Raw genomic sequence first — 26,200 nt, forward strand, 5'->3', positions numbered from 1 at the left:
GCCCCATGAGACTGAAAGCTCCTCGAAGGCAGGGATATGTTTCCCTGCATTGTATCCCCAGTGTCCCACAGTGCTTGGCGCACCGTGACGGGCCAGTAAATAACTTTGAATAAATCCATAGCAACGCATGGAGCTGTACGTATAGAGGCTGCCACGCCAAGTGGCCATGGGAGGTGAGCTGTTGTCGGCGTTTTGAGCAATCTGCAGGCGGACGCGGGGATTACTCACCCGCAATGACGAATTTGGCCATGGTCGAGAGAGACTCAGAGTCAAGGACCGCGGCTTCGCGGTTTCCTGGCAACCACGCAGCCAAGGGCAAGGCGCAGGCGCACTACGAAGTCTGGAGCCCAGCAGGCGTTAGACGTTTATAAAGTTAGGATTTGAATGGGTTACGTTGCGATACACGATCAAACATCGCCCTTATAAGCTCTGTAGTACCCCCGATTCCCCTAGTCATTCTCTTCTGTAAGCTTTCTTCTAAGTATGTCCTTCAGCTACAGCCGCGAACGTATGCCTTTTGACCTTTGAGGGAATCCGTAAGATCTCGTGAGACGCGCAGCTTCTCGGGGACGCTGTCATGGCCGCTCCTGTACGTAGCCACGGGGTTGTACTCTAAGGTGAGTGGAGGACGAGCATGGGCTCAGCGGTTGCCTGTATCACATCCTAGACTTTTTACTTCGCGGAGAAAGATCTCAGGAGTTGTCCCGAAATTAAGTTTAAAGGAGGTGGGTTAATGCTGGGCGGCCCAGCTGCGGAAGGAAAGGCTCTTGAAGTTGGTTCTGGGGTCTGGTGAGGCTGGCTGGTTGTACAAGATCTTGGTCCTAAGCGCAGGCCACATGCAGACATCTCTTTCGTTTTCTGCTTCTTCTGCTGAGCCGTTCTACCTGCCCAAGTCCCTATCCTTGATGATCTGGGTTCGCCGTTGCTAAATCGTCATGTTGAAAATGATCTATCGGCCGGTCGCGGTGACTCACGCCTGTAATCCCAGCACTTTGGGAGGCCGAGGCGGGTGGATCACCTGAGGTCAGGAGTTCCGGACCAGCCTGACCAACATGGTGAAGCTACGTCTCTACAGAAAATACAAAAATTAGCCGGGCGTGGTGGCACACGCCTGTAATCCCAGCTTACTTGGGAGGCTGAGACAGGAGAATTGCTTGAACCTGGGAGGTGCAGGTTGCAGTGAGCCAAGATCGCGCCACTGCACTCCAGCCTGGGCGACAGAGCAAGACTCTGTCTCAAAAAAAAGAAAAAGATAAAAGAAAATGATCTATCAATGTTGATCCCGTAACTTTCACTGAGGACATTTCCATAACAATGCCACAAAAATCTCTCCTACAGAGAAAGCTTTATGGAACGCTTTTGCACCAGAAAAATCTCATTAATACAATGACTACTTCCAAAGTGAGCTGACTTCTTTGAAACTGGACACATTGTGGTAGATTGGTGGGAGCCCATTTTGATAAAAATACTTTTACCATTTTATGTAAATCTTTAATGGCCCTATAGGTTCCCCATTTTCTCTTCTGTCAAATGCATTTCATATCTTTAAGTAAAAGTTTTGTTTTAATTTTTGTTCTTTTAATTACTTCTTCCCCTACAGGAAAAACCACAGCACGTGTTATTTTTCAGTAGTAGAAGCGACGTTGGTTTCATATTGACAACTTTAAAGCCGTTTGGAAGTGTTTCAGTGGAGAGCAAAATGAATAACAAAGCAGGCTCCTTTTTATGGAACCTTAGACAATTTAGTATATTAGTTCCAACAAGCAGAACTATGAGGCTATATCCTTTAGGACTTTGCAAACCAAAAATAGTTCATTCAAACTGGAACATTTTAAATAACTTTCATAACAGAATGCGATCAACTGATACCTTTAGATATCTCTTTCAGGATGCATTCATTTTAAAATCAGATGTTGGCTTTCAAACAAAGGGCATAAGCACTGTAACTGCCCTTAGAATTGACAGACTGCTTTATGCTAAAAGACCGTTTCTTGACTCAAAGCATTCTCTTGTCTCTGTTGATAAATCTAATGATGGATTGAAGAAAGTAAACCTTCATCATGAAGTCTCCAGTGAAGATGTTCTTACCAAGGAAACAAAACCAAACCGTATCAGCAGTAGAAAACTGTCTGAAGAATGTAATTCGCTGAGTGATGTGTTAGATGCATTTGCAAAAGCGCCTACATTTCCTAGTAGCAACTATTTCACAGCAATGTGGACAATTGCCAAAAGACTGTCTGATGACCAGAAGCGCTTTGAAAAACGACTGATGTTTAGCCACCCTGCATTTAATCAGCTCTGTGAACATATGATGAGAGAAGCCAAGATCATACAGTATAAGTACCTACTGTTCAGTCTTTACGCTATAGTGAAGCTTGGAATCCCTCAGAACACTCTTTTGGTACAGACTTTGCTGAGGGTGACCCAGGTAAAATAAAAAGGAGATTTCATGCATTTACTTGGTTTAGAGTATTTTGAAAGAACGAAGGGAAATAGATAGGTAGCCTCCTTAAAAGAGACTATCGAATGGTAGTTTCCTTTATATTTATTTCTGCACATATATTATATGATTTAGAGGCCTTAAGTTAGCTAGTTATTTTCTTCCTTTTGCTATGGAAATTTATGAAAGCCTTCCGCATTTACCATCCCCAGGGTTAAGCAGTGGTGAAGAAACTAAAATGAGGAGAGATGCAAGATATACAAAGAAAGCCTGGGTAGTTGAAGAAGGAGAGAAGGGAAGGGGAAGGAAGAGAATTTAGTCCATGGTAGAATTGGAATTCAGGCCCAGTAGATGATGCTCAGACTGATAAGCAGAATGATAGTGAAGAGGATGGTGTTTCAAGTAGAGAGGATTGCATGCCCTACCATTCCCAGAGGAAAAGTTTGGCGAATTTGAAGAGCTGAAAGTAGTTTGGTGTAGCCGAAGCACAGAATGATGGAGTTGTATGTTTGTGGGGGTGGGAACAAGTTTTGTACATGGTGATCAAAGGCGAGGAGTGAGGGGCAAGAGGCTTGGGGCAGAACAAGAGGCTAGAAAAATAGGAACCAAATCATAAAGAGCCTCTTACGGCTAGCTAAGGAGTATGCATTCATCCTGTAGGCAATGGGAGTCCATTGAAGAATTTTAAGCAATGGGTTGACGTGCTCAAATTTGTATTTTAGATCACTGAGTGAGTGGAAAATGGATTGGAAGAAGGTTGATATTGGATGGAGGGAGCCATTTTTAGTCTAAAGCAGGAATGCCAGTGTCCTGTTTAATGTCACTGAAATGGTGCCAAATGTAAGGAAGGAAGGATTAGCTTGTTAATCATTTATGTTTTAAGAGTACACTGCTGACTTATAAACTCAATGTTAAATGTAAGGAAGGAAGGATTAGCTTGTTAATCATTTATGTTTTAAGAGTACACTGCTGACTTATAAACTCAATGTTAATGAAGTAATTTTTTAGCCAGGTGTGCTGGCTCATGCCTGTAATCCCAGCACTTTGGGAGGCCAAGGCAGGAGGATCTCTTGAGCCCAGGAGTTTGAGACCAACCTGGGCAACATAGGAGGACTCCATCTCTACAAAAAATACAAAAATTAGCTGGGTGTGATGTACTCGCCTGTGGTCCCAGCTACTTTGGAGGCTGAGGTGGGAGTATCACTTGAACCTGGGAGGTTGAAGTTGCCATGAGCCATGATTGGGTGACAGAACCAGACCCTGTCTGAAAATAATAATAATAATTTTTTAAAAGACAGGAATTTCTTGGGGATAATCTGGCATATATCCTATCTTGCTATAGAATTCAAGAATTGGGTTCATAGCTATGGGAAAGTTTTTAACTTTTTACATTACTGTGATTTCCATATGTCCTTAAGGACTAACTAATTTTTATTTAGTATGTATGTGTGTGTATTTGTTTAGACCACAGAATATCCCTGTTTATTTGTAGGCTGTGTATTAGTTCCTATGTAGTTATTTAAAAGTGACTATAATAAATCACCTTACCTGGTCAGTGATACTCTCACTAGATTTTGGACAGATATTCACATCGGGATGACATCTTTGTTGGTGAGGTATGAGTAGTAGGTTTTTTTTTTTTTTTGAGACGGAGTCTCGCTCTGTCGCCCAGGCTGGAGTGCAGTGGCCGGATCTCAGCTCACTGCAAGCTCTGCCTCCCGGGTTTACGCCATTCTCCTGCCTCAGCCTCCCGAGTAGCTGGGACTACAGGCGCCCGCCACCTCGCCCGGCTAGTTTTTTGTATTTTTTAGTAGAGACGGGGTTTCACCGTGTTAGCCAGGATGGTCTCAATCTCCTGACCTTGTGATCCGCCCGTCTCGGCCTCCCAAAGTGCTGGGATTACAGGCTTGAGCCACCGCGCCCGGCCGGAGTAGTAGGTTTTTGTAGTCAAAACATCTGTATGGATGATGGTGTCTCACTGACCTGTGGGAATAATGTAAAGACATTTTAGAGGTGAAAGGACAGTGTGCCATCAGTGAATTTGCGCTTCAAACACATAGACAAGTGGTCTTTTCTTTCATAGTAGATATTGATGGAATGCTGTAAAATTGTTAAGGGAACCCTTTCATAGGAAAGACACCTTTTTTTTCTTCTAATGATAACCATTTCTTATTATTACCTGGTTCTGACTTAAGACTTTGTGATTTGTTGGTTATGTAATGTTAGCAAAAGAACATCTCTCTCTTCAGGCTAAGTTTCCTCAGATGTGATCTTTTGTGAGGTGTATAGACTAGTTGTGATTAAACTGTACAGTACTACTAGTTATGCTGTGTTGTTACTATTCACTTTCCAAATTATGCCCACTATTATTTCTGGAATCAAACTTAGTACCCTAAGTAAAGGGACCTGAAAGAAGAATCCATGGGGTATAAGCTTCCCTTGAGACCCAGATAGCGGTAGTAGAATGTGGCAGGAGATGTGAGTTAGAAGATTCACAACTAAAGTTTCAGCTTGATACCCAGGAAAGGATCTAGGGAAATTGTAAGGGCACAACCATTTAAGGATCTTTAGAGACGGGCTAGTTACCTGCTGTACCTCAGTAGTTCTTATATTCCTGCACTTTAACTGTTTTTGCCTTTGTGATAACCTTTGTGATTACAAGAAGAGGTAACAATAATGTTTAATAAAAGTTGTTTCAGAAGTAGTGGAATATAATAAATATCAAATGTGTTTTCAGTGATAATGGTGAAGGTAAAAAAGTATTGATGCATAAAAGGATGTGTATCAGTTAGCTGGAAAATTCAGTAAGTATGACTTTTTATTTCCCAAAGATGCTGTTTATTGTGGACTGACTGTAAGAATTGTTGGTTTGATACTCAATCCTTTTATTCAGTACATCAGTTCAGGGGTTTTGCTTGGGTGAGATAGTTTACTGTGTTTTTGAAATTCTATTTCAATAGGAACGTATCAATGAGTGTGATGAGATATGCCTTTCAGTTTTGTCAAATGTTTTGGAGGTAATGGAGCCATGCAAGAATGTTCATGTTCTACAAATGGGATTCAGGTGAGAACTCTCTTATGCTTTCTGCATGTGGTTTTCTTTGTTCCTCTTATATCTGGAATAAAAAATTGAGATGAAAACTAAACTGCTTTCTTGAGGGGAGAAGTTGGGAAGGCTTTGTTGGTAGTTACAGTCTTTCATGCCTTATTAAGCTTAAAATCCTGACTCTGGATGACATAAGGCTGGAAATATTTCTTTTAGGGTCCATAATAACAAAGATGTGAGTAACATTGAAATCTAAATTAATTTATTTTAAAACATAGTACTGATGTGGGGTAGGAGGAGAATTGATATGTATATTTAATTCAGATAGTAGTTATTCGGGGTCTATGTGAGGGTTGACACTGGCCCAGCTTGAAAAGGAATTTATAAAATTGATTGAAATGATCTAATGTCATAGATTAGTGAGAGTAACACTTAATTCCCTTTTACATTGACTATGCTTAGGATATGTTACTATAATCTCCTGACATAATTTGTTCATTAGTAAAGAGAGCACAACAATGTGAGAGAAAATAGCGCTATTAATAGATTGGTTCTCGATCTTTAACTACTTACACTCTCTCGGGCAGGTAGATCATTTCTCTGGGCTTCATAATCCTTGCCTGTAAGAAGGGGCTGGACCAAATAAAATTTTAAGATTTTTCTTCTGCTTTGAAGATTCTATGATTTTAATATTTATTGTGTTTGATAACAGAATACTAGTTGATCAGCAAGTTTGGAAAATAGAAGATGTCTTCACATTACAAGTTGTGATGAAGTGCATTGGTAAAGATGCACCAATTGCTCTTAAGAGGAAACTGGAGGTAAACACGTGAATTTTCTCTAGTGGATGAGATTTGAAAAAATTATTTCTTATAACCTTTTATTACCGCCTGAAGTCAATTTTCTAGAGGGGCATTGCTGGGCTTTTAGGTTTAGCTTCGCTAAAGTGAATGAATAGAAGTACCCTTATATTTATTTATCTGTATATATACATGTATATTTATTTATCTATTTGTCTGGGTCATATTACCCAAACTTCATCCTTTTTATTTAAAAATAAAAGTTTAGGCCAGACATGGTGGCTCACACCTGTAATCCCAGCACTTTGGGATGTCAAGGGCAGGGAGATCTCTTGATCCCAGGAGTTTGGGACAAGCCTGGGTAACTGAGCAAGACCCTGTCTCTGCAAAAAAAAAAAAAAAAAAAAAATCAAAGAATTAGCCAGGCATGGCGGTGCATGCCTGTAGTCCCAGCTACATGGGAGGCCGAGGCAGGAGGATCACTTGAGCCTGGGAGGTTGAGGCTCCAACCTGGGTGACAGCGCAAGACCCTATCTCAATAAAAGTAAAAGTTTAATTTATTTTGCCACACATAGTAAATTAAATTAAAGTTTGTTTTTCTTTAGATGAAAGCCTTGAGGGAATTAGACAGATTTTCTCTTTTGAATAGCCAGCGCATGTTTGAGGTACTAGCTGCCATGAATCACCGATCTCTTATACTCCTGAATGAATGCAGTAAGGTGGTCCTAGGTAAGGGGAATTTTTCTTTCATAATTTGTAACACCTGAGCTGCTGTTTTAGACTATTTTTGTTTTAAAAACTTAACTTTTATATGGAAAAAAGAATAAAGCATGTTGTATTCAAAACAATCTGGTAATTTTTGTTTATTTAACTCATTCTTCAAGATAATATCCATGGGTGTCCTTCAAAAATAATAATCAACATATTGCAGTCCTGCAAAGACCTCCAATACTATAATTTAGATCTCTTCAATGGACTCGCAGATTATGTGGCTGCAACTTTCGACATCTGGAAGTTGAAAAAAGTGAGTACGTTAACAATTTAGAATCAGCCTCACAAACTTCTAAAACACATACTAATTAATTTAGCATTTTAAGTATTTCTCTTTCACCTTTATAGTAGTTAAGATACCAAAATATTCCAGTGCTCGATTGACTTTTGAAAACTTTGCTCCTTATTCTTGTCTGGGGGCTACTTGCTAATATGAATAGTCCCCAACTTAGGATGGCTTGACTTAATATTTTTTGACTTTTTGATGTTGCAAAAGCAATACGCATTCAGTAGAAACCATACTTTGAATTTTGATGTTTTCCTGGGTTAGTGATATGTTGTATTATACTCTCTTTTCATGCTGGGCAGTGGCAGCAAGTCGCAGCTCCCAATCAGCTGCACAATCGTGAGGATAAACAAGGCATGTTGTATTCAATAAACTACATGAGATACTCAACACTTTTATTATAATATAGGCTTTTTGTTAACTCATTTTGCCCAACTATAGGTGAATGTAAGTGTTCTAAGCATGTTTAAGGTAGGCTAGGCTAAGCTATGATGTTCAGTAAGTTGGATGTATTAAATGCACTTTGACTTAAAATATTTTCAGTTTATGGTGAGTTTATTGGGATATACCCCACCATAAGTCAAGGACCATCTGTATACTATTCTATCTTTTGGTCATCTTTCTATTTGAAACAAAAATTTGCTCTTCTATTTGGTTTTAAAGGGTTGTATGGGCCAGGCGCAGTGGCTCACGCCTGTAATCCCAGCACTTTGGGAGGCCGAGGCAGGTAGATCACTTGAGGACAGGAGTTCGAGACCAGCCTGGCCAACATGGTGAAACCCCATCTCTACTAAAAATACAAAAATTAGCTGGGTATGGTGGCGTGTCCCTGTCATCCCAGCTACTAGGGGCGCTGAGGCAGGAGGACCACTTGAACCTGGGGAGGTTGCAATGAGCTGAGATCGCGCCACTGCACTCCACCCTGGGCAACAAAAATCAAAACTCCGTCTCAGAAAAAAAAAGAAAAAAGAAAAAAGGGTTGTGTGGTACTTTTGTTAGATATTTAGCATCATTTCCATGTTTATACTTTGTTCTTGTTAGATTTTGAATAATAAAGATGGGTGATGTGACAGGCTTATGGTTTTTGAAGAATAAAATGTCACTACTTAATGATCACATCCATTGTCTTATCCAGAGTAAAAGCCTTTAAAATCAGGAGCTCTGTTAAGAATATAAACATTTAATGAAGCAGCTGGTAAAAACTTCTTTTTCAATGAAATAGGTGATAACTGTTAGATCTCTAGGTTCAGTTTATTTTGGAGAGTAAGGTAAATACTGAGTTTACTGTGGAAATTGGTTATGGAAAGAGAAGTAATCCTAAGTAAGAAAGATTGAGAAGGAAATTGGAGGTGAACTTCAAAGTTTATTTTAATCATAATGTTTCAGTTCCATTTTCACTTATTAATGTTAAATGTAGAAATTTTGGGGTTATGTCTTACATGTTAGAATCTAGGAAGTATTTAAGTTTGGAAATGCAAGGAGTTCAAGATTGAGTTGGTCATTTTGAAAACCTTCAGAAAAGGCATATTTAAAAGTACTTTTCAGATCTGTTATATGAAAAGCATGTAGGAAAAGATTTATTTTTAAATCAGATGGAAATACAGAAATCATTGTATGTCCAGCTTCTCAGCTTGTAAAAAGATTGCTTATTAACTTGGTACCCAATTCAAGAATTAATAGAACAGATTTTGTGAGGGAAAAGATAATTGTTCCTTTTCAGGGAAATATTCTGTTTCAGGATATATTCTGTTGATCAGGACAGTTGAATTGCTGCTTAGATTTTTTGAGATCTAAAAAATTACTATTAGCGTACTGTAATTATTAAAGAGTTTTCCCTCAATTTTCTCTTTTTAAGGTTCTTTTTATCCTCATTTTATTTGAAAACCTTGGCTTTCGACATGTTGGTTTAATGGACCTGTTTATGAAGAGAATAGTAGAAGATCCTGAATCCCTAAACATGAAAAACATTCTATCTATTCTTCATACTTATTCTTCTCTCAATCATGTCTACAAATGCCAGAACAAAGAGTATGTACTTGGTTTTTTTTTTTACCTTTTTTATTGCCGTATAACTTATAGAAAAGGTTATAAATCATAAACTTAATGAATTATTACAAGTGAACACACCCCTAGTCATCATCCATGCCAATAAATAAAACATAGTGTTCCTTACTCATTTATGAAGTTAAACAAAATTTTATTTTATATTTGCTGCCCTTTGTCTTGTTTGTTTCTTTGTTCTTTATAATATATGAGTTAATTCATCATGGGAGTTTTCATTTCAAACCCTCCCAGCTTATCCTCTCAGCTCCTGAGTTCATAGTTCAGTTTAATTTTATTTAAAAATTGAAAAATCTGTCTTTTAAAATTTTTGATTTTTTTATTATGGTAAGAACATTTAGTAAATTTTAAAGTGTACAGTACGATATTGCTGACTTTATTATTAACAATATAGATAATGATATTGTACAGTGGATCTCTAGAACTTAATCATCTTGCATAGCTGAAACTTTATGCCTGTTAAATAGCAACTCCCCTATTTCCCCCTTTCCTCACCCTTGACAACCAACATTATAATCTCTGTTTCTATGACTGACCTTTTTAGATACTTTATATAAGCAGAGTCATGTGGTATTTGTCCTTCTATGACTAGCCTATTTCAGTTAGCATAATGCCCATCAAGTTGATCCATGTTGTAGCATATGGCAGGATTTCCTTCTAAGGCTGAATAATATTCCATTATATGTATATATCACATTTTCTTTATCCATTCATCTGTTGATGGACGTTTAGGTTGTTTCCCTATCTTGGCTATTGCAAACAATGCTGCAGTTAACATGGGAGTGCAGATGTCTCTTTGAGAGTCTTATTTCAATTCTTATGAATTGAAATATATCCACAAGTGAAATCCCTGGATCATACAGGGATTCTGCTTTTATCAAGGGTTCTACTTTTACCAAATGCTTTTTTTTTTTTTTTTTTAGCATCAGTTGAAATGATCATATGGTTTTTATCCTTTATTCTGTTGATATGATGTATCATATTGATTGATTTGCATATGTTGAACCATCCTTGCATCCCAGAGATAAATGCCACTTGGTCATAATGAATAATCTTTCTAATGTATTATTGAATTTGGTTTGCTAGTATTTTTTTGAGGATTTTTGCATCAATCTTCATCAAAGATATTGCGCTGTAGTTTTTTGTTTGTTTGTTTGTTTGTTTATGTGTTTTTGTCTGATTTTGGTATCAGGGTAATACTGGACTTGTAGAATGAGTTTGGAAGTATTCCCTCCTTCCCTGCTTTTTGGAATAGTTTGAGTAGGATTGGTATTAGTTCTTCCTTAAATGTTTGGTAGAATTCAGCAGTGACGCAGTTGGGTCCTGGGCTTTTCTTTACTAGGTGGTAGTTCTACTTTTACATTTTTCAAGGAACCTTCATATTGTTTTCCATGCACCATTTTGTATTCCTATCAACATTGTGCAAGGGTTCCAGTTTTTACACATCTTCTCCAACACTTGTTATATTTTGTTTTGTTTTGTTTTGTTTTTTTGATAATGGCCATCCTAACAGGTGTAAAGTGATATCTCATTGTGGTTTTGATTTGCATTTCCCTGATGATTGGTGATGTTGACCATGTTTTCACATACCTATTGGCCATTTGTATGTCCTTTTTGGAGAAATATTTAAGTCCTTTACCTATTTTTAAATCATATTATTATTTTTGCTATTGAGTTACAGTATGTTATAATATATAAACATACTATAATATATATGAAATATATATATTATGGGATGCAGAAAAAGCGGTACTAATAAGAAAACTTATAGCATTAAGTTTTATATAAACTTATAGCAATAAGCATAAATATATGAGTTACAGGAGTTCCTTATATATTTTGGATAATAACTCCTTATCATATGTATGGTTTGCAAATATTTTCTCCCATTCTGTAGGTTGCTTTTTCACTTTGTTAACTGTTTCCTTTGCTGTGCAGCTTTTTAGTTTGATATAGTTCTCGTTGTCTGTTTCTGCTTTTGTTGCTTGCACTTTTGGTATCATATCCAAAAAAATCATTGCCTAACTAAATCAATGCCATGAGGCTTCTCCTACACATTTTCTTCTAGGAATTTTATAGTTTTAGGTCTTATGTTTAAATCTTTAATCCATTTTGAGTTGATTTTTGTGTGTGTTACAAAATAAGGTTCCAATTTTCATTCTTTTCCATGTGGATATCCAGTTTTCCCAACACCTTTTGTTGAAGAGCATATTCTTTTACTATGTGTAGTCTTGGCAGCTTTGTCTTTTTTATGCCGGTACCATACTGTTTTAATTACTGTAGCTTTGTAATATATTTTGAAATCAGAACATGTGATACTTCTAGCTCTGTTCTTTTTCAAAATTGCTTTGGCAGTTCAGATCCCTTTGTGGTCCTATATGAATTTTAAGATTTTTTTTTCTATTTCTGTAAAAAAAAATGCCATTGGAATTTTGATAGAGATTGCACTGAATCTGTAGACTGCCTGGGTTAATATGGACATTTTAACAGTATTAAGTCTTTCAATCCATGAGCGCAGACTGTCCTTCCATTTATTTGTGTCTTTAATTTTTTTCATCCATTTTTTTGTAGTTTTCAGTATACAAGTCTTTCACCTCCTTGATTAAGTTTATTCCTGCCGGGCGCGGTGGCTCAAGCCTGTAATCCCAGCACTTTGGGAGGCCGAGACGGGTGGATCACGAGGTCAGGAGATCGAGACCATCCTGGCTAACACGGTGAAACCCCGTCTCTACTAAAAAATACAAAAAACTAGCCGGGCGATGTGGCGGGCGCCTGTAGTCCCAGCTACTCGGGAGGCTGAGGCAGGAGAATGACGTGAACCCGGGAGGCAGAGCTTGCAGTGAGCGGAGATCCGGCCACTACACTCCAGCCTGGGAGACAGAGCAAGACTCTGTCTCAAAAAAAAAAAAAAAAAAAAGTTTATTCCTAAGATTTTATGCTTTTTGATACTATTATAAACAAGATTGTTTTCCCAATTTCCTTTTTGAATAGTTTGTTTTAAGTGTATAGGAACGCAGCAGATATTTTTACTGCTTCCTTTCTGATTTGGTTGTTTTTTCTTTCTTTTTCTTTTGTTTGCACAATTACTCTGGCTAAGATTTTCAGTACCTTGTTGAATAGAAGTAATGAGAGTAGGCATCCTTGTCTTGTTCCTGGTCTTAGAAGAAAATATTTGTTTTTCATCATCCAATATGATGTTAGCTATGGTTATTCATATATGATCTTACTTATGGTGAGGCACATTTCTTCTATAACTAATTTGTTGAGAGCCCTTAACATGAAATGTTGTTGAATTTCATCAAATGGCTTTTGTGCATCTAATTAGATGGTCATATGATTTTTCTCCTTTATTCTGTTAATGTGGTGTATCTCATTAATTGACTTGCGTATACTGAACTGTCTTTGCCTCCCAGGGATAAATCCCTTTTATTCGTGGTGAATGATCCTTCTAGTCCTAATATTTTGTTGAGGATTTTTACATCTGTGTTCATCAGGGATATTGACCTGTAGCTTTCTTGTGTCATAATGCATGTGTCTGGCTTTGGTATCAGGGTAATGCTGATACCAAATGAGTTCTCATAAAATGAGTTCTCTGTCTTCAGGTGTTTGGAAAAATTTAAGCACATTAGAAGTTTGTTAATTCTTCTCACAATGTTTGGTAGAATTCAGCAATGAAACCATCTAGTCCTGGCCTTTTTCGTTGTTGGGAAGTTTTTGATTACTGATTAAATTTCCTTATTCATTATTGGTTTGTTTAGATTTTCTATTTCTTTATAATTCAGTCTTGGTAGGTTGTATTTTTCTAGGAATTTATTCATTTCTTCTTGATTACCCAATTTGTTGGCATAAAGTTGTTCATAATAGTCTCTTATGAGCCTTTTTTATTTCTGTGGCATTGGTTTTTACTTCTAGTTAAAATGTTTTGTTCGTCTCTTATTTATTTGAGTCTTCTTTCTTTTTTTGTCAGTCTAGCTAAAGGTTTGTCAATTTTGTTCATCTTTCATAAAACCAAGTCTTCATTTTATTGATTTTTTCTACTTTTTATTGTCTATTTTATTTATTTCTGTTCTAATCTTCATTATTTCCTTCCTTCTGCTAACTATGGGCCTAGTTAATTTGTCTTATTTCAGTTCTTTGAGGTGTAAATTTAGGATTTTTTTTGATACCTTTCTTTTTTCTAAGATAGGTGTTTATTGCTATAAGTTTTCTTGTTAGTACTGCTTTTTCTGCATCCCATCATTTTGGGTATGTTATGTTTTCAATTTTATTTGTCTTGAAATATTTTCTAATTTCCCATTTGATTTCTTCTTTAACATTGGTTGTTCAAGAGTGTATTGTTTAATTTCCACATATTTGTGAATTTTCTAGTTTTCCCTCTGTTGATTTCTAATTGTATTTCTTTGTGATCTGAAAGGATACTTGGTCTGATTTCAGTTTTCCTAAATTTGTTATGACTTGTTTTGTGACCTAACATATAGTGTCTGTCCTTGATAATGATCTGTGTGCACTTGAGGAAAATGTGTGTTCTGGTGCTGTTGGCTGGAATGTTCTGTATGTGTCTGTTACAGCCATTTAATCTGTAGCAGGGGTCCCCAGCCCCCAGGCCATGGACTGGTACCAGTCTGTGGCCTGTTAGGAACTTGGCTGCACAGCAGGAGGTGAGTGGCAGGTGAGCATTACTGCCTGAGTTCTGTCAGATCAGCCATGGCATTAGATTCTCATAGGAGCATGAACCCTATTGTGAACTGCGTATGTGAAGGCTCTAGGTTGCGTGCTCCTTATGAGAATCTAATGCCTTATGAAACACCCCCAGCATCCCCAGTCTGTGGAAAAATTGTCTTCCATAAAACCAGTGCCAAAAAGGTTGGGACCACTGATCTATAGTGTTCTTCCTTTGTTTTCTTTGATTTCGGTCTGGATGGTCTATAAATTACTGAAAGTGGGGTTATTGAAGTTTCCTACTATTATTGTATCATCTATTTTTCCCTTCAGATCTATTTTTCTGATGAATTGGCCCTTTTATCATTATATAATGACCTTGTTTGTCCTTGTGACAATGTTTAACTTAAAGTGTATTTTGTCTGATATAAGTATGGCTACCTTTGCTGTCTTTTGGTTACCATTTGCATGGAATATCTTTATCCATTTCTTCACTATCAAATTATGTGTATGTCCTTGAATCTAAAGTGAGTATCTTGTAGACAAGTTACAGTTTGGTCTTTTTTTTTAATCCATTCAGCCATTTTGTGTCTTTTAACTGGAGAATGTATTAGTCTATTCTCACGTTGCTATACTACCTAAGACTGTGTAATTTATAAAGAAAAGAGGTTTAATTGACCAACAGTTCCACATAACTGGGGAGGCCTCAGGAGACTTATAATTATGGCGGAAGGCAAAGGGGAAGCAGTCACCTTCACAAGGTGACAGGAGAGCAAGAGAAAGGGCAAGGAAGTGCCACACTTTAAGCCATCAGCTCTTGTGAGAACTCCCTCACTATTACGAGAACAGCATGGGGAAACTGCCCCCATGATCCAGTCACCTCCCACCAGGTCTCTCCCTCAAAATGTGGGGATTAAAATTTGAGGTGAGATTTGGGTGCAGGAAGCTGTCCACCCCTTTTCCTTTGTTCTTAACTGCCCTCAGTCATCTGAACCCTGCTGGTTTTGTTAGTATTCCATGTGAGTTGAGATGGAAATCAGCCCCTAGGGCAGCACACCGAAAAAGCCAAATGTTGGTTGCACACTCTGTTCTCTTCCTCCAAGGGAGAAGTCCTAGGCCAAGGTGATTTCTCTGGTGCTAAGCTATGCTGGCTTTGGAGAGGGGCTAACCTGGGTAAAATGTCCTTCTAACCTGTTGCAGTGCAACTCTTCTTGGTTTTGTTCTTGTCTGGAGTATGACAATCTCTTAATTGGTTTCTGGACTTTTCATAAGGTATTTTTGTCTATGTGTCCTTGTTAAATCAATGATTCTGAGAAGCTGTGAGAGCTGGACCTTCTTGTAGTTCAGTTTTGACCTTAACTATCCATTTGGTCTCAAGCTGCTGCTTTCTATTCTTTTCATTTTAACCATAGCCATGCATTTCTATTATTAAATACAGTAATTCCTCAAACGTGCCAGCTTCTTTCATACCTCTGCTTTCTACCCAGAACATCTTTTCTTACTCTTTGGATCACTCACGGTTCATTAAAAATCAGAAAAGCATATAAAATATCATTTGTTAAAAGAGTGATTAAAAGCATGGACTCTAGAGCTAGGTTTGAGTCTTGCCTAGGTTTGAGTTTCGTCATTGCCATTTGTTAGCTGCTTGGCTTTTGGCAAATTACTTATCTGTGCCTCAGTTTGTTTACTTATTAAAATGGAGATGAGCTGTGTCTAATCTCACTGGGTTGTTACTAGGATTAAATGAGTTAATCTGTGTCAAGTTCTTATGACAATGCCCAGCACATAGTAATTTTTAGATTTGAAAAAAATTAGAGTGTAGGTCACAGAGGCATTGGGGTAACAAACTAGGGCAGTTTTGAAGGTCTCAATGGCAAGATGCACAGGCCATCTGTTTGCCATCAAATGACTTGACTCCAGCTGCTTGCTTTCCTTTTAGTTTTCCCTCCAGATTTAGATTTCTAAAAGAGAACATCTGATTGACTGAGTTTGGGTCAAATGCCCATCCCTTAAGGGCAGTTAATCAATGAAGTGGTGTCAGGCCAACTAAAAAGCAGCTTCCCACTGTACTGTCCATTGAATGGACAGACTCAGCTCATACTGCATTTTCTGTGTCTTCCCTAATTGTTCCCATCAGGGTCCCTGTGCTTGTCATGTCTTACCCAATCTCTGGTGGAGCCTTGACAACAAAGTTGTAGTCAAGTCTCCACCAGAGATTGGGTAAGATATGACAAGTGTCACATCATTTGTTGTGGCAGTAAATCTCTCTGCTCCTCAGTTGGTAAGCTCTCCAGAGTCAGACCCAGCTGCCTGTTTTTCTGAACTTAGTACAGGACCTGCCAAAGAGTAGACATTTAATAAAGGTTGAAAAATATCCCCCACATTCAACCTCCCTATACTCCCCTGGCTTGATTTTCTTCTGAGGCTGGCTCCCGTTGATGCCTTGCTCTTTCTAGACAAATAATATCAAGCTAAGTGGTAATTAAAACTCCAGAAACAGGCCCAGAGGGATTAAAAGAGTAAGTACTGGGCAGGTAAGAGTTTTTCACGTGACTCTTGGCAATCCAAGAGATAACTTGTTCCAACAAAATTGTTATGTTGGAAATAGGTGGGGGGATAACAAAAGTAACAAAGGCTGAGACATTTAATAAAATGGCAGTAGTAGAATTAGTACAGGAGGAGAATCATGAATTTGTCTTTTTGTCTGTCTATTCTGCTTTCATTTAACCTAGTGGTTCTCAAACACGGATGATTTTGCCTCCCAGGGGATATTTGGCAATGTATAGAGACGGTTTTTAGTTGTCACAACAGGAGGGAGGTATGTGCTACTGGCCTCTGGTGGATAGAGGCCAGGGGTGTCACTAACATCCTACTATGCGCAAGATAACCCCTCACAATAAGGAATTATCCAGCCCCAGATGTCAGTAGTGCTGAGATTGAGAAACCCTTACCTAATTCTAAGCCTCACACCTCAACATTTCTCCAAAGGAAAAGTAGGGGCAATATGACAGATACAGCAAGATTAATTAGTCACCATTTCCTGAATGCTCATGAATGTACAGTTGCCTGGATTTGGTATTTTGAGGGCTATAAAAAAAGAAGTTTGTATTCCCTGTTCTTCCTAGACCACTGATCAGAACAACTCTCTTGTATATCCAGAGGAAGGCAGTACACGGTGGGCACCAAGTAAGTGCTTTATGGAGGAAGGAGAAAGGAAGATGGCAACTTAGGCTGGAGTGGCAAAGATTTTGGAAGCAGAATAACTCAAAGTATTTGGGAAGAGAATTGACTAGAAGAGATGGATTAGATAGGAGAGTGGTAGGAAATCTGGCTTAGCTTATTGTATATCCACATGCTATACAGTAATCATTATTTCATTTTTGATGGCCCATGGGGGAGAGGGTGTGTTAAATCCGGAGTATCTTGCTGGGCTTGGAACCCAAGGAAGAACTATTTAACATTTAAGCTCTGTTGTTTTGGTCCTTTGGTTTCTTCTTTTCTTAATCTGTATTTACCACCTTATGATAATCCCACATTTGCATCTGTGGTCATTAGTGTGCTCCTGAACTCCAGACCTGAGTCTCTGTGGGTTGCATATGGTCACTGCACATCCCAAAAGTGTCTCAAGTTCAGTAATTCTGGAAGTCAGCTCATTTTTCTTGACTCATCCTTTTCCAATGACAAGTTCCTCCTCCTGTCTTCCTCATCTAAGTTTATTTGTTCATTTAGTCAGCATTTGCCAAGCACCTGGACACTTAGAGGAAAGATGAATAAGACAGTCCTTCTTGCCAGAGGATTCTGTGTAATGGGTAAGGTAGATATGTAAATTGGCGATTAAATATAGCATGAAAATTCGAGTGATCTAGCATATTAGTCTGTTTTCATGCAGCTGATAAAGACATACCCAAGACTGGGCAATGTACAAAAGAGAGAGGTTTAATGGACTCACAGTTCCACATGGCTGGGGAGGTCCCACAATCATGGCGGAAGGTAAAAGGCACTTCTCACAGGGCAGCAGACAAGAGAGAGCCAAGCAAAAGGGGTTTCCCCTTATAAAACTATCAGATCTCGTGAGACTTACTGACTACCACAAGAAGAGTATGGGGGAAACCACCCCCATGATTCAGCTGTCTCCCACTGGGTCCCTCACAATGCAAGGGAATTATGGGAGCTGCAATTCAAGATGAGATTTGGGTAGGGACACAGCCAAACCATATCATCTAGGATATTTGGAAATAGAGGAGGGATATGTCAGGATGCCAGCCTGGTGAAGAGGAGGGTCAGGGCATATCAGGCAGTGATGCCTGGAGGAGATGGTATCTGAATTGATCTTAAAAGATGGAGAGATGGGGGTTTACCATGGAAAGATAAGCAGGAATGAATATTCCAAGTGAAAGGCCCTCTATACGCAAGGCCTGGAGGAAGGAAACAGCAGAGCACATGCAGGGAACAGCACGCAGCATGAGGTACAGGGTGAGGAGTGGAGCAAGAGAAGACCAGAGAGGGGATCACTACCCAGGCTCCCAACTTCCTCGTCCACACCATCCCCTGCCCCCACCTCCCACTACGTGTTCCAAAAGCAGTTACCAATTTCAGAAGTGCTGCCTTGCTGTTGTGTGTATGATCTGTTATATTCCTCCCATTTCATCGTAATTCCTGCAGTTTTCCTGGCCTTATCACAGCCCTTCATCCTCCCCAACCCTTCTACCCCTACCCATGGACCTCTCGGTTGATTTCAGTCTCAATGTTAACAAGAGCTTGCGTCCAGGCATATTTGCCCTGGCTGTTAAGAATCACTCCTCTGTACCTTCATCTCACCAGTTGCTCACTATCAGGCAAGTAGCATGCGCTTTCAGGGCTCTGCTCAGATCTTCTTCCCTTATTCCATCTTTTCCACCTATTCAACTTCTTCTCCCAAAAGCTTCTGTTTATTTTCTTTGCGGGATCACAGTACTTTGCGTGTATTTCTTTTCTTACATAACTATATGTATCATATGCCCTGAGAGTCAGATTGGCATATGTTCAAAGGGTAGCTACCATTTATTAGTGGTGTCACTCTGGCCCAGCGATTGCACCTGATTTTGATCTTTTCTGTCTTCATTTGTGCTTAACCACATTGTTATACTTTGTAACATTAATTAGCTCTGGGTGGTAGGATTAAGCTTGTAGTTCTTTTAACCCATAGTATTGAGAGCTAGATAATTTTAGTTGGTTATAAAACTGTAGTGGTGGTTCAGGCATTATAGAAAACCTAGCATAATTATGAAAAGGTTCTGGAGCCTGACACCTTGTGTTCTAATACTGCCTTTGCTACTTCCTTGTCTGTGTGTTCTTAGACAAGTTACTCAACCTCTAAGCCTGTTTACCCATTTTTTTAAATGAGGAGAATGATAGTAATACCCATAGAGTTTTTTAGTGTGAGTTAAGTGAGTTAAAGTCTATAAAATGTTTCTCGTGCAAGACATATAGCAATAGCCAATATTTATTGAATGCATATACTTATTATGAGATAACCAACTGTCCAGAACGATGTCTGGATACTTACTTGCAAGCCTGATCTTCTTATCTCTTTTCTCTGGAATCCTTAAAGATATTAGCCTTCTGTATATGTTGGGAAACTGACTTTTCTTTGTTCCTCAGACAGTTCCTGGAAGTTATGGCTAGTGCTCTGACTGGTTATCTTCACTCTGTTTCTTCTGAAAACTTATTGGATGCAGTGTATTCATTTTGCTTGATGAATTACTTTCCCCTGGCTCCTTTTAATCAGCTTCTGCAAAAAGACGTCATCAGTGAGCTGCTGACATCAGGTAGGATGTTACTGCAGAATTGTGACCAAAATAAGACACTACCACTAGCTACCATATGACTCTGAATGGGGTCTTAGTTGGAGCAGCGTTAGTTGAAATTTGCAGAGCAGGTGTTACTGGGAAAGGGCTGACAATGGTGAAGTCAAAGGATAGTGCTTCAAAGCAACAAACCTACAGACACTTCTTTAATGACAAGTCCTACATGTAGAAAAAAATAATAAGAAATGCATCATTATTCCTTTTATTTACACTCTATCAATCTATACAAAGGCTAACTGTTCAGGTTGTTCTTTATGCTTTGATCAGAGCTGTTTGTAATTCCTAATCCTTTCTTACCACATTTGAAGCCAACCTAAGTCAACTTTTGCAGCTGCAAACACTTAGTCACTCCTGGCCTGTGATGAGGGAACACCTGTTAGATCAAGAAACCAAATAGCCACCAAATTGATTAGTTCATTTACTCTTGGAACCAAATTAACTGTTGACTTTTAGTCTTTAATATTAAATAAGGCAAAACAATATCCAGGTAGATGTACAAAATTTAAGGATGTGTCTGAGAATAGAGTAGTTCAGAATTTTTTTTAAAAAATGTTATAAAATTCCAAAGTTGAGTTACGAAGAGTCAGTCAATACCACGTGCTGATTTTTCAGGCAGTGTAATAATGGAGAAACAGCCTTGAACCCCGAAAACCTGGATTCTAGTTCCAACTTTGCCTTAACTAATCACGAGGCTTTTTAACATTCCTGGGCATTTCCTTATCTATAAATTGAGGAGTTTAGACTAAATGACCCCTAAAGATATTTGAGGCCTTAAAACATTATCAAGTGCAGGGCTTTGACTTAGACCCTGTGGAAACCGGGGAGACACAGAAAGGGTCCTTGTGATAAGAAAGAGATCATTAGAAATACAAGTGCATTTATATATATATATATATTTATTATTTTATATCTATTACTAAATATATATTAATATAGTTTTTTAATGTTGCATTTATTTCTTCTTAATGATAGACTCTCTTTTTTATCTTTTAGATGACATGAAGAAGAATGTTCACAAGCTGCATATTTTGGATACTTGTCTAAAACTTGATGATACTGTTTATCTCAAGGACATAGCCTTGTCACTCCCACAGCTTCCGCGGGAGCTGCCACCGTCACATCCAAATGCCAAGGTGGCAGAGGTGCTGAGCAGCCTTCTGGGAGGTGAAGGATACTTCTCAAAAGATGTGCACTTGCCACACAGTTATCATATTGGTATGGGACATTATATGATTTCCTTTCATTTTATTGTATTTATTTTCCCTTTTTTTTTAGATAAAAAAAAATAAGTATTTGCGGCAGCAGTTTAGTGTAGTGCAGCATAGCCTGTGGAACTGGCCTGATTGTTGCCTCATAAAATTCTTGTGACCAGTAAATGAAATTCTACACATTTTTATGTGTCTAAAATCCCGAGACTAGTATCTGACACATGGTTAGCTCTCAATATATTTTAGCTACTGCTATTATCATTATTGGTAGTACTATTAAACATTTTGAAACAGAAAATCACTTGGGGCTGGTCGCGGTGGCACACGCGGTAGCATGTGGAGAGGCTGAGGCAGGCGGATCACTGGAGCTCAGGAGTTCGAGACCAGCCTGACCAACATGGTAAAATCCTGTCTCTACCAAAAAAATACAAAAATTAGATGGGCATGATAGCATGTCCCTGTAGTCACAGCTACTCAGGAGGCTGGGGTGGAAGAATTGCTTGAACCTGGGAAGTTGCTGCAGTGAGCTGAGATCATACTACTGCACTCCAGCCTGGATGACAGAGTGAGACTGCATCTCAAAAAAAAAAAAAGAAAGTCACTTGGAGCAATGTTTGAAAAATTAATATCAATTCTTTCCTTTCAGATTTTGAAATCAGAATGGACACTAACAGGAATCAAGTGCTTCCATTTTCTGATGTGGATACAGCTTCTGCTACAGATATTCAAAGGTTGCTTACAATATTTCATTTGCTGGGTTTTCCAAATTTAAATCCTAATTATAAAACACGTGACATTAAATAGCGGTAGTAAAGCTAAGACTTGATGTTTGTATGGAGCCTGCAGCACACCAAGAGACTTCTCCTCCATCAGTGTATTCCTTAGAAAGTGTCAATGTGGACATTATGGTTGAATACAGTGGACTTCAGTGGGACCATTTAATGAGACAGACTTAAAATTAAGTTTTGAAGCTACAGTTCAATAAAACAATATTAATATAATTGAAACTATCAATGCACTGTAAACTTTGGACAAGATAATATAATAGTGATCATAAAGAATAAAGACTTGAGGCTTCTACAGAAATACCCAATCAATATTTTGCTCTACCACCAAGACTTTTCCAGAGGTAGAGAAACTGTAGTTTTTCAATTAAACTGTATTTCTATGGGTCAGAGCACATTGAAGCTGATCCTAAGTTGTTTCCTTGGCTCACACATTACAAATAGAGTGTCTCTGGGGAGAAATCGGATGCTATACCATGAGAGAACATCCTGCCTCTTCAGTAGATGCGTGAGATCATGCCATCATTGCACACACCCGTGGGCCAGTTACCCTTTATGTAAAGGCTCTGCTACATGGATCCTGGCCCCAAGGGACTTAGATCTCCTGTTACTCCACTGGACACACACACACATAAGTACGATAGAAACATACAGAAAAAAATCTGTAGGGATCCAAACTCTTATCTGCCCATCCCTCTTCATTCACACACAGTTCTGTGACTCACCTCTTTCTGAATGCATCTAGCTTATTTCTTGGCCATCTTTTCAACTGCTGTCTTTCCTATCAATGCTACCCATCTCCCCTCAGAAGAGGCTTTCTCTCTGACCTCATTCCAAGATCACTTTTCTTTTTCAGGTACTCCACTATTCTGGCATAATAAAATAACAGTTGTTCTCAGCATAAAGTCATGAGAAGTGAAGAATGTGAGCATTCCTTTAAAGACATAAAATTTGTCATATAACAGCCAGAGTATAGGTGAAGGCAGTAAGGATATAAATGTCTTTTTTTTTTCTTTTTTTCTCCCAGTGAACTTAGTATTTCCAAAGTGCCAGAAACAATGAAAAAACAAATTACACCTTCCACATTTTTGTTATATTTACAGATTTTATTTTTTTAACAGTCTTGCCTTTCTCTTGGTGTTTTCTTTCTTATATTTAAACTCCTAATTCTGTTTTTTACATGCTGCTTTCTCTGAGAGATAATATATGCAAGAAGAGCATTTACTATTTGGTATTATTTACACCATTACTACTACTGGTAGAATAAATAATTATACTGAGATCAGAAATCAGCACTGCATAGAAAACCCTTAAAATTGGTGCTTTCATATCTGAAAATTTTCCGCTTCAAAAATGTAGCCATCCTTAAAGGGAACTGAGAGGTAACTGTGTACAATGTTGTATATTTTTGGTTTATAAAGTAGCCTTGTATAGTGGAATATCTGCAGAGGCCAAGTAAGAGAAGTGAAGGACTAAGACAGGAATATCGAGGATTGTGGTCAGTGGAGAGCTCAACTTGGAAATCTCCAAAGAACAGGAATGTAGCAAGACTAAATGGTAATATCGATAACTGTTCTTGTTTTGTTTATTTTTGTTTTCAGAGTAGCTGTGCTATGTGTTTCTAGATCTGCTTATTGTTTGGGTTCAAGCCATCCCAGAGGATTCCTTGCTATGAAAATGCGGCATTTGAATGCAATGGGTTTTCATGTGATCTTGGTAAGAAAAAAATGCAAATGAAATATTCTTTAATTACTGATGTACATTCTAACAGCTGCCAGGAATCCTGTGGTTGAGACTGGTTACTAGGATTAGAGGAATTGTCAGCATTATTGGAATAAGTGCTTTAGTTACTGTTTCTTTGAAAAAGAACATTGCTAGTACACGATTTGGGTTCTGCTCAGCTGATTACTGGCATTATTAGAGCTTTTACAAATGTTGTTTTGGTCAGCTTTAATCCTTTTCTGCTAAGAGGAAGAATGCAAATAATATATTTTCATATTTAAGACACACAAAACCATATTTAATTTCCAGGTTATCTTGAATAAGGGAAGGAAAGATGTTAAACCTTTGTTTTCATGGCCTGTGTGAAGCTGTTACAGGATGTTTGTTGCCAGAAAAGGCTGGATGGTTCTAAGCGGATGGGTCTTTCTCTTCCCTCTTACGCTTCAATTTTATTTTGTACACCACAACTTCTCTTGAACAGCCTCTTCAGATGTTTCTAGGTAGCAGGAACCTTACAAATACATTTATATATATGTTGCTGTTGGAATCTATCTAAATGCCACTCATTTGGTCCTGCGCATAATGTAAGATGTAAACATTCCAAATCTATTATTATACTTCAGTATCTAGAAATGGATTACGTGTGGACTATTGAGATTAAGATGACTCCTTTCTCTTAGTGGGCTACTATTTAAGACTTTGTTTTTTATATTGCTGATTATGTATATTCTAAGGAAGATTTTCTCAAGAAAGCAATTTTTGCACCATTTAGAAGACCTTTAAAATTTGTATAATTTTCACAGTTAAAGCTTTCTTAAACCTTAACATGTAGTCTTATTATGCCTTTAAAATATGAGTAGTTATAAGGTCACATTTACTTTCATAAAGCTATTTTCCTCATGTTATTTACTATGTTTGGATCTCTAAACTAGCTCTTATGTTAGCATCGTCTCACAAACTGATTGTTTTCCTCTTTCTTTGGTAAGGTCAATAACTGGGAGATGGACAAACTAGAGATGGAAGATGCAATCACATTTTTGAAGACTAAAATCTATTCAGTAGAAGCTCTTCCTGTTGCTGCTGTAAATTTGCAAAGCACATAATCAAGTGAAAATCAACCTTTCATATTAGGAGACATGCATTTGTAAAAATAATAAAGACGACAATTCAGTTGTCAGTGGTATTAACCTCTCTGCTAAGACAAAAAAACTTACCTCAGTTCACTATTAAAATTAATTTTAAGAATGGAAGAAATGTTGTTACTGCCATTTTAAAATATGCTGAGAAAATTCCAGAAGGGTTATTTTTCCAACCACACTTATTCCCTCTAGTGCCCAGATATTTGAGAAATTTGTGAGCTGTACATTTCACCTTTTCATCTCTGATCTATTAAAAACTGGTTTCTTAGTTGTGAGGGGTCACAGGCAGGTTGATTTGAGTAGTCCTTGTGTTTGGAATCTGAATATTGATGCTCCTGCTCTCAGCTATTCCTAAGACTTGGGGTTATGCCTTTAAATCATTTTCAAGCATTGGCCAAATAATAATTGGACTAGGTTCTGAAGTTGTCGAGTGTGTAAGAATTAGTGAGGTAGCCTGTTGAAAATGAATGAGGATGGTATTTGTATTTGTAATAAGCACCGCAGGTAGAGATATTTCATGGGTTACAATAAGAGAAACACGGATGAGATAATGTGTAGATGGCAAGGAGTCTTGCTGTTGTTGGGTCCTTCCTTTCTCTTTCTTTTTTCCCCCTCACCCGTCCCACAATTTCATGAAGTCTTTTAAATTAAATACATAGCGGAATTGTGTTGTGAATCAGACCTGAGGACTCTTTTTTCAATTATGTGTGTTCATTCTTTGTTCAAATATTTGTCCAAATTCAACTACTTTGTTCAGTATGCCTGTCTACCTGGTATGTGTCTCGCTGGGGATATAGTGATGAGTAGGTGTGGTCTCTTGTGGAACTTACAGCGTGGTTTTGCAAGTTGGTGTTATTCTACCCCCAAGTACACAGACATGCAATTACTAGACATCTTAGTATTTGACAAGCACTGCTAAGTATTCATTTGTGTGCTGTCTTTTCATGATCTGAACCCTTTGAGGTGTAGCTACTATTATGATTCCCTCTGTGTCTTCATTTCCTCATCTCTAAAATCAGGATAGGTCATTTGCCCAAGGCTACACAGAGTAGGGGAGGGCTAGAGTTTGAATGTGAGCTGACATGGGCCTGTAAGAAAATACAAAAACTGGGGCAGGCGCGGTGGCTCACGCCTGTAATCCCAGCACTTTGGGAGGCCGAAGTGGGCAGATCATGAGGTCAGGAGATCAAGACCATCCTCCAACATGGTGAAACTGCATCTCTACTAAAATACAAAAAATTAGCCAGGCGTGGTGGTACATGCCTGTAGTCCCAGCTACTTGGGAGGCTGAGGCAGGGGAATCGCTTGAACCCGGGAGGCAGAGATTGCAGTGAGCCAAGATGGCACCACTGCACTCCAGCCTGATGACAGAGCGAGACTTCGTCTCAAAAAAAAAAAAGAAAATGCAAAAACTATAAGAATATGACAACAGCTGCC

General features: G+C 38.3%; 2 protein-coding genes across 13 annotated transcripts in view; one reads left to right on the plus strand and one right to left on the minus strand.

Annotated features, from left to right (window-relative positions):
* Positions 1 to 508, minus strand: part of MDH1B (malate dehydrogenase 1B) — a 39,441-nt gene extending 38,933 nt beyond the window's left edge. For 9 of the 11 annotated variants that reach the window (XR_001893545.3, XR_004176627.1, XM_017946874.3 and 6 more), the window contains exon 1: positions 229 to 317. Coding sequence is in view for 9 of the 11 variants with exons in the window: in XM_017946874.3 (XP_017802363.2) it covers positions 229 to 250 (22 nt within the window). In the remaining 2 variants the exon portion in view is untranslated. Of the gene's footprint in view, positions 1 to 228 lie in introns of all 11 variants that reach the window. The other 2 variants (XM_017946873.2, XM_031651478.1) reach the window with 2 other exon arrangements.
* FASTKD2 (FAST kinase domains 2) lies at positions 497 to 25,464 on the plus strand. Of its 2 annotated transcripts, none has more exons than XM_009182882.4 (12): positions 497 to 617; positions 1,601 to 2,428; positions 5,401 to 5,504; positions 6,199 to 6,307; positions 6,892 to 7,015; positions 7,171 to 7,310; positions 9,199 to 9,371; positions 19,704 to 19,870; positions 20,903 to 21,124; positions 21,764 to 21,848; positions 23,504 to 23,618; positions 24,611 to 25,452. In XM_009182882.4, exons 2-12 carry the CDS (start codon positions 1,700 to 1,702, stop codon positions 24,725 to 24,727), a joined length of 2,085 nt encoding a protein of 694 aa, XP_009181146.1. In that variant the 5' UTR covers positions 497 to 617; positions 1,601 to 1,699; the 3' UTR covers positions 24,728 to 25,452. The 2 variants fall into 2 exon arrangements, with proteins under 2 accessions (XP_009181146.1, XP_009181147.1); XM_009182883.3 differs by lacking the exon at positions 497 to 617 and adding an exon at positions 632 to 725 and having other exon boundaries at positions 24,611 to 25,464.
* The last annotated feature ends 736 nt before the right edge of the window (positions 25,465 to 26,200 follow it).

The sequence above is a fragment of the Papio anubis genome, chromosome 10 (assembly GCF_008728515.1).
Source record: "Papio anubis isolate 15944 chromosome 10, Panubis1.0, whole genome shotgun sequence".
NCBI lineage: Eukaryota > Metazoa > Chordata > Mammalia > Primates > Cercopithecidae > Papio > Papio anubis.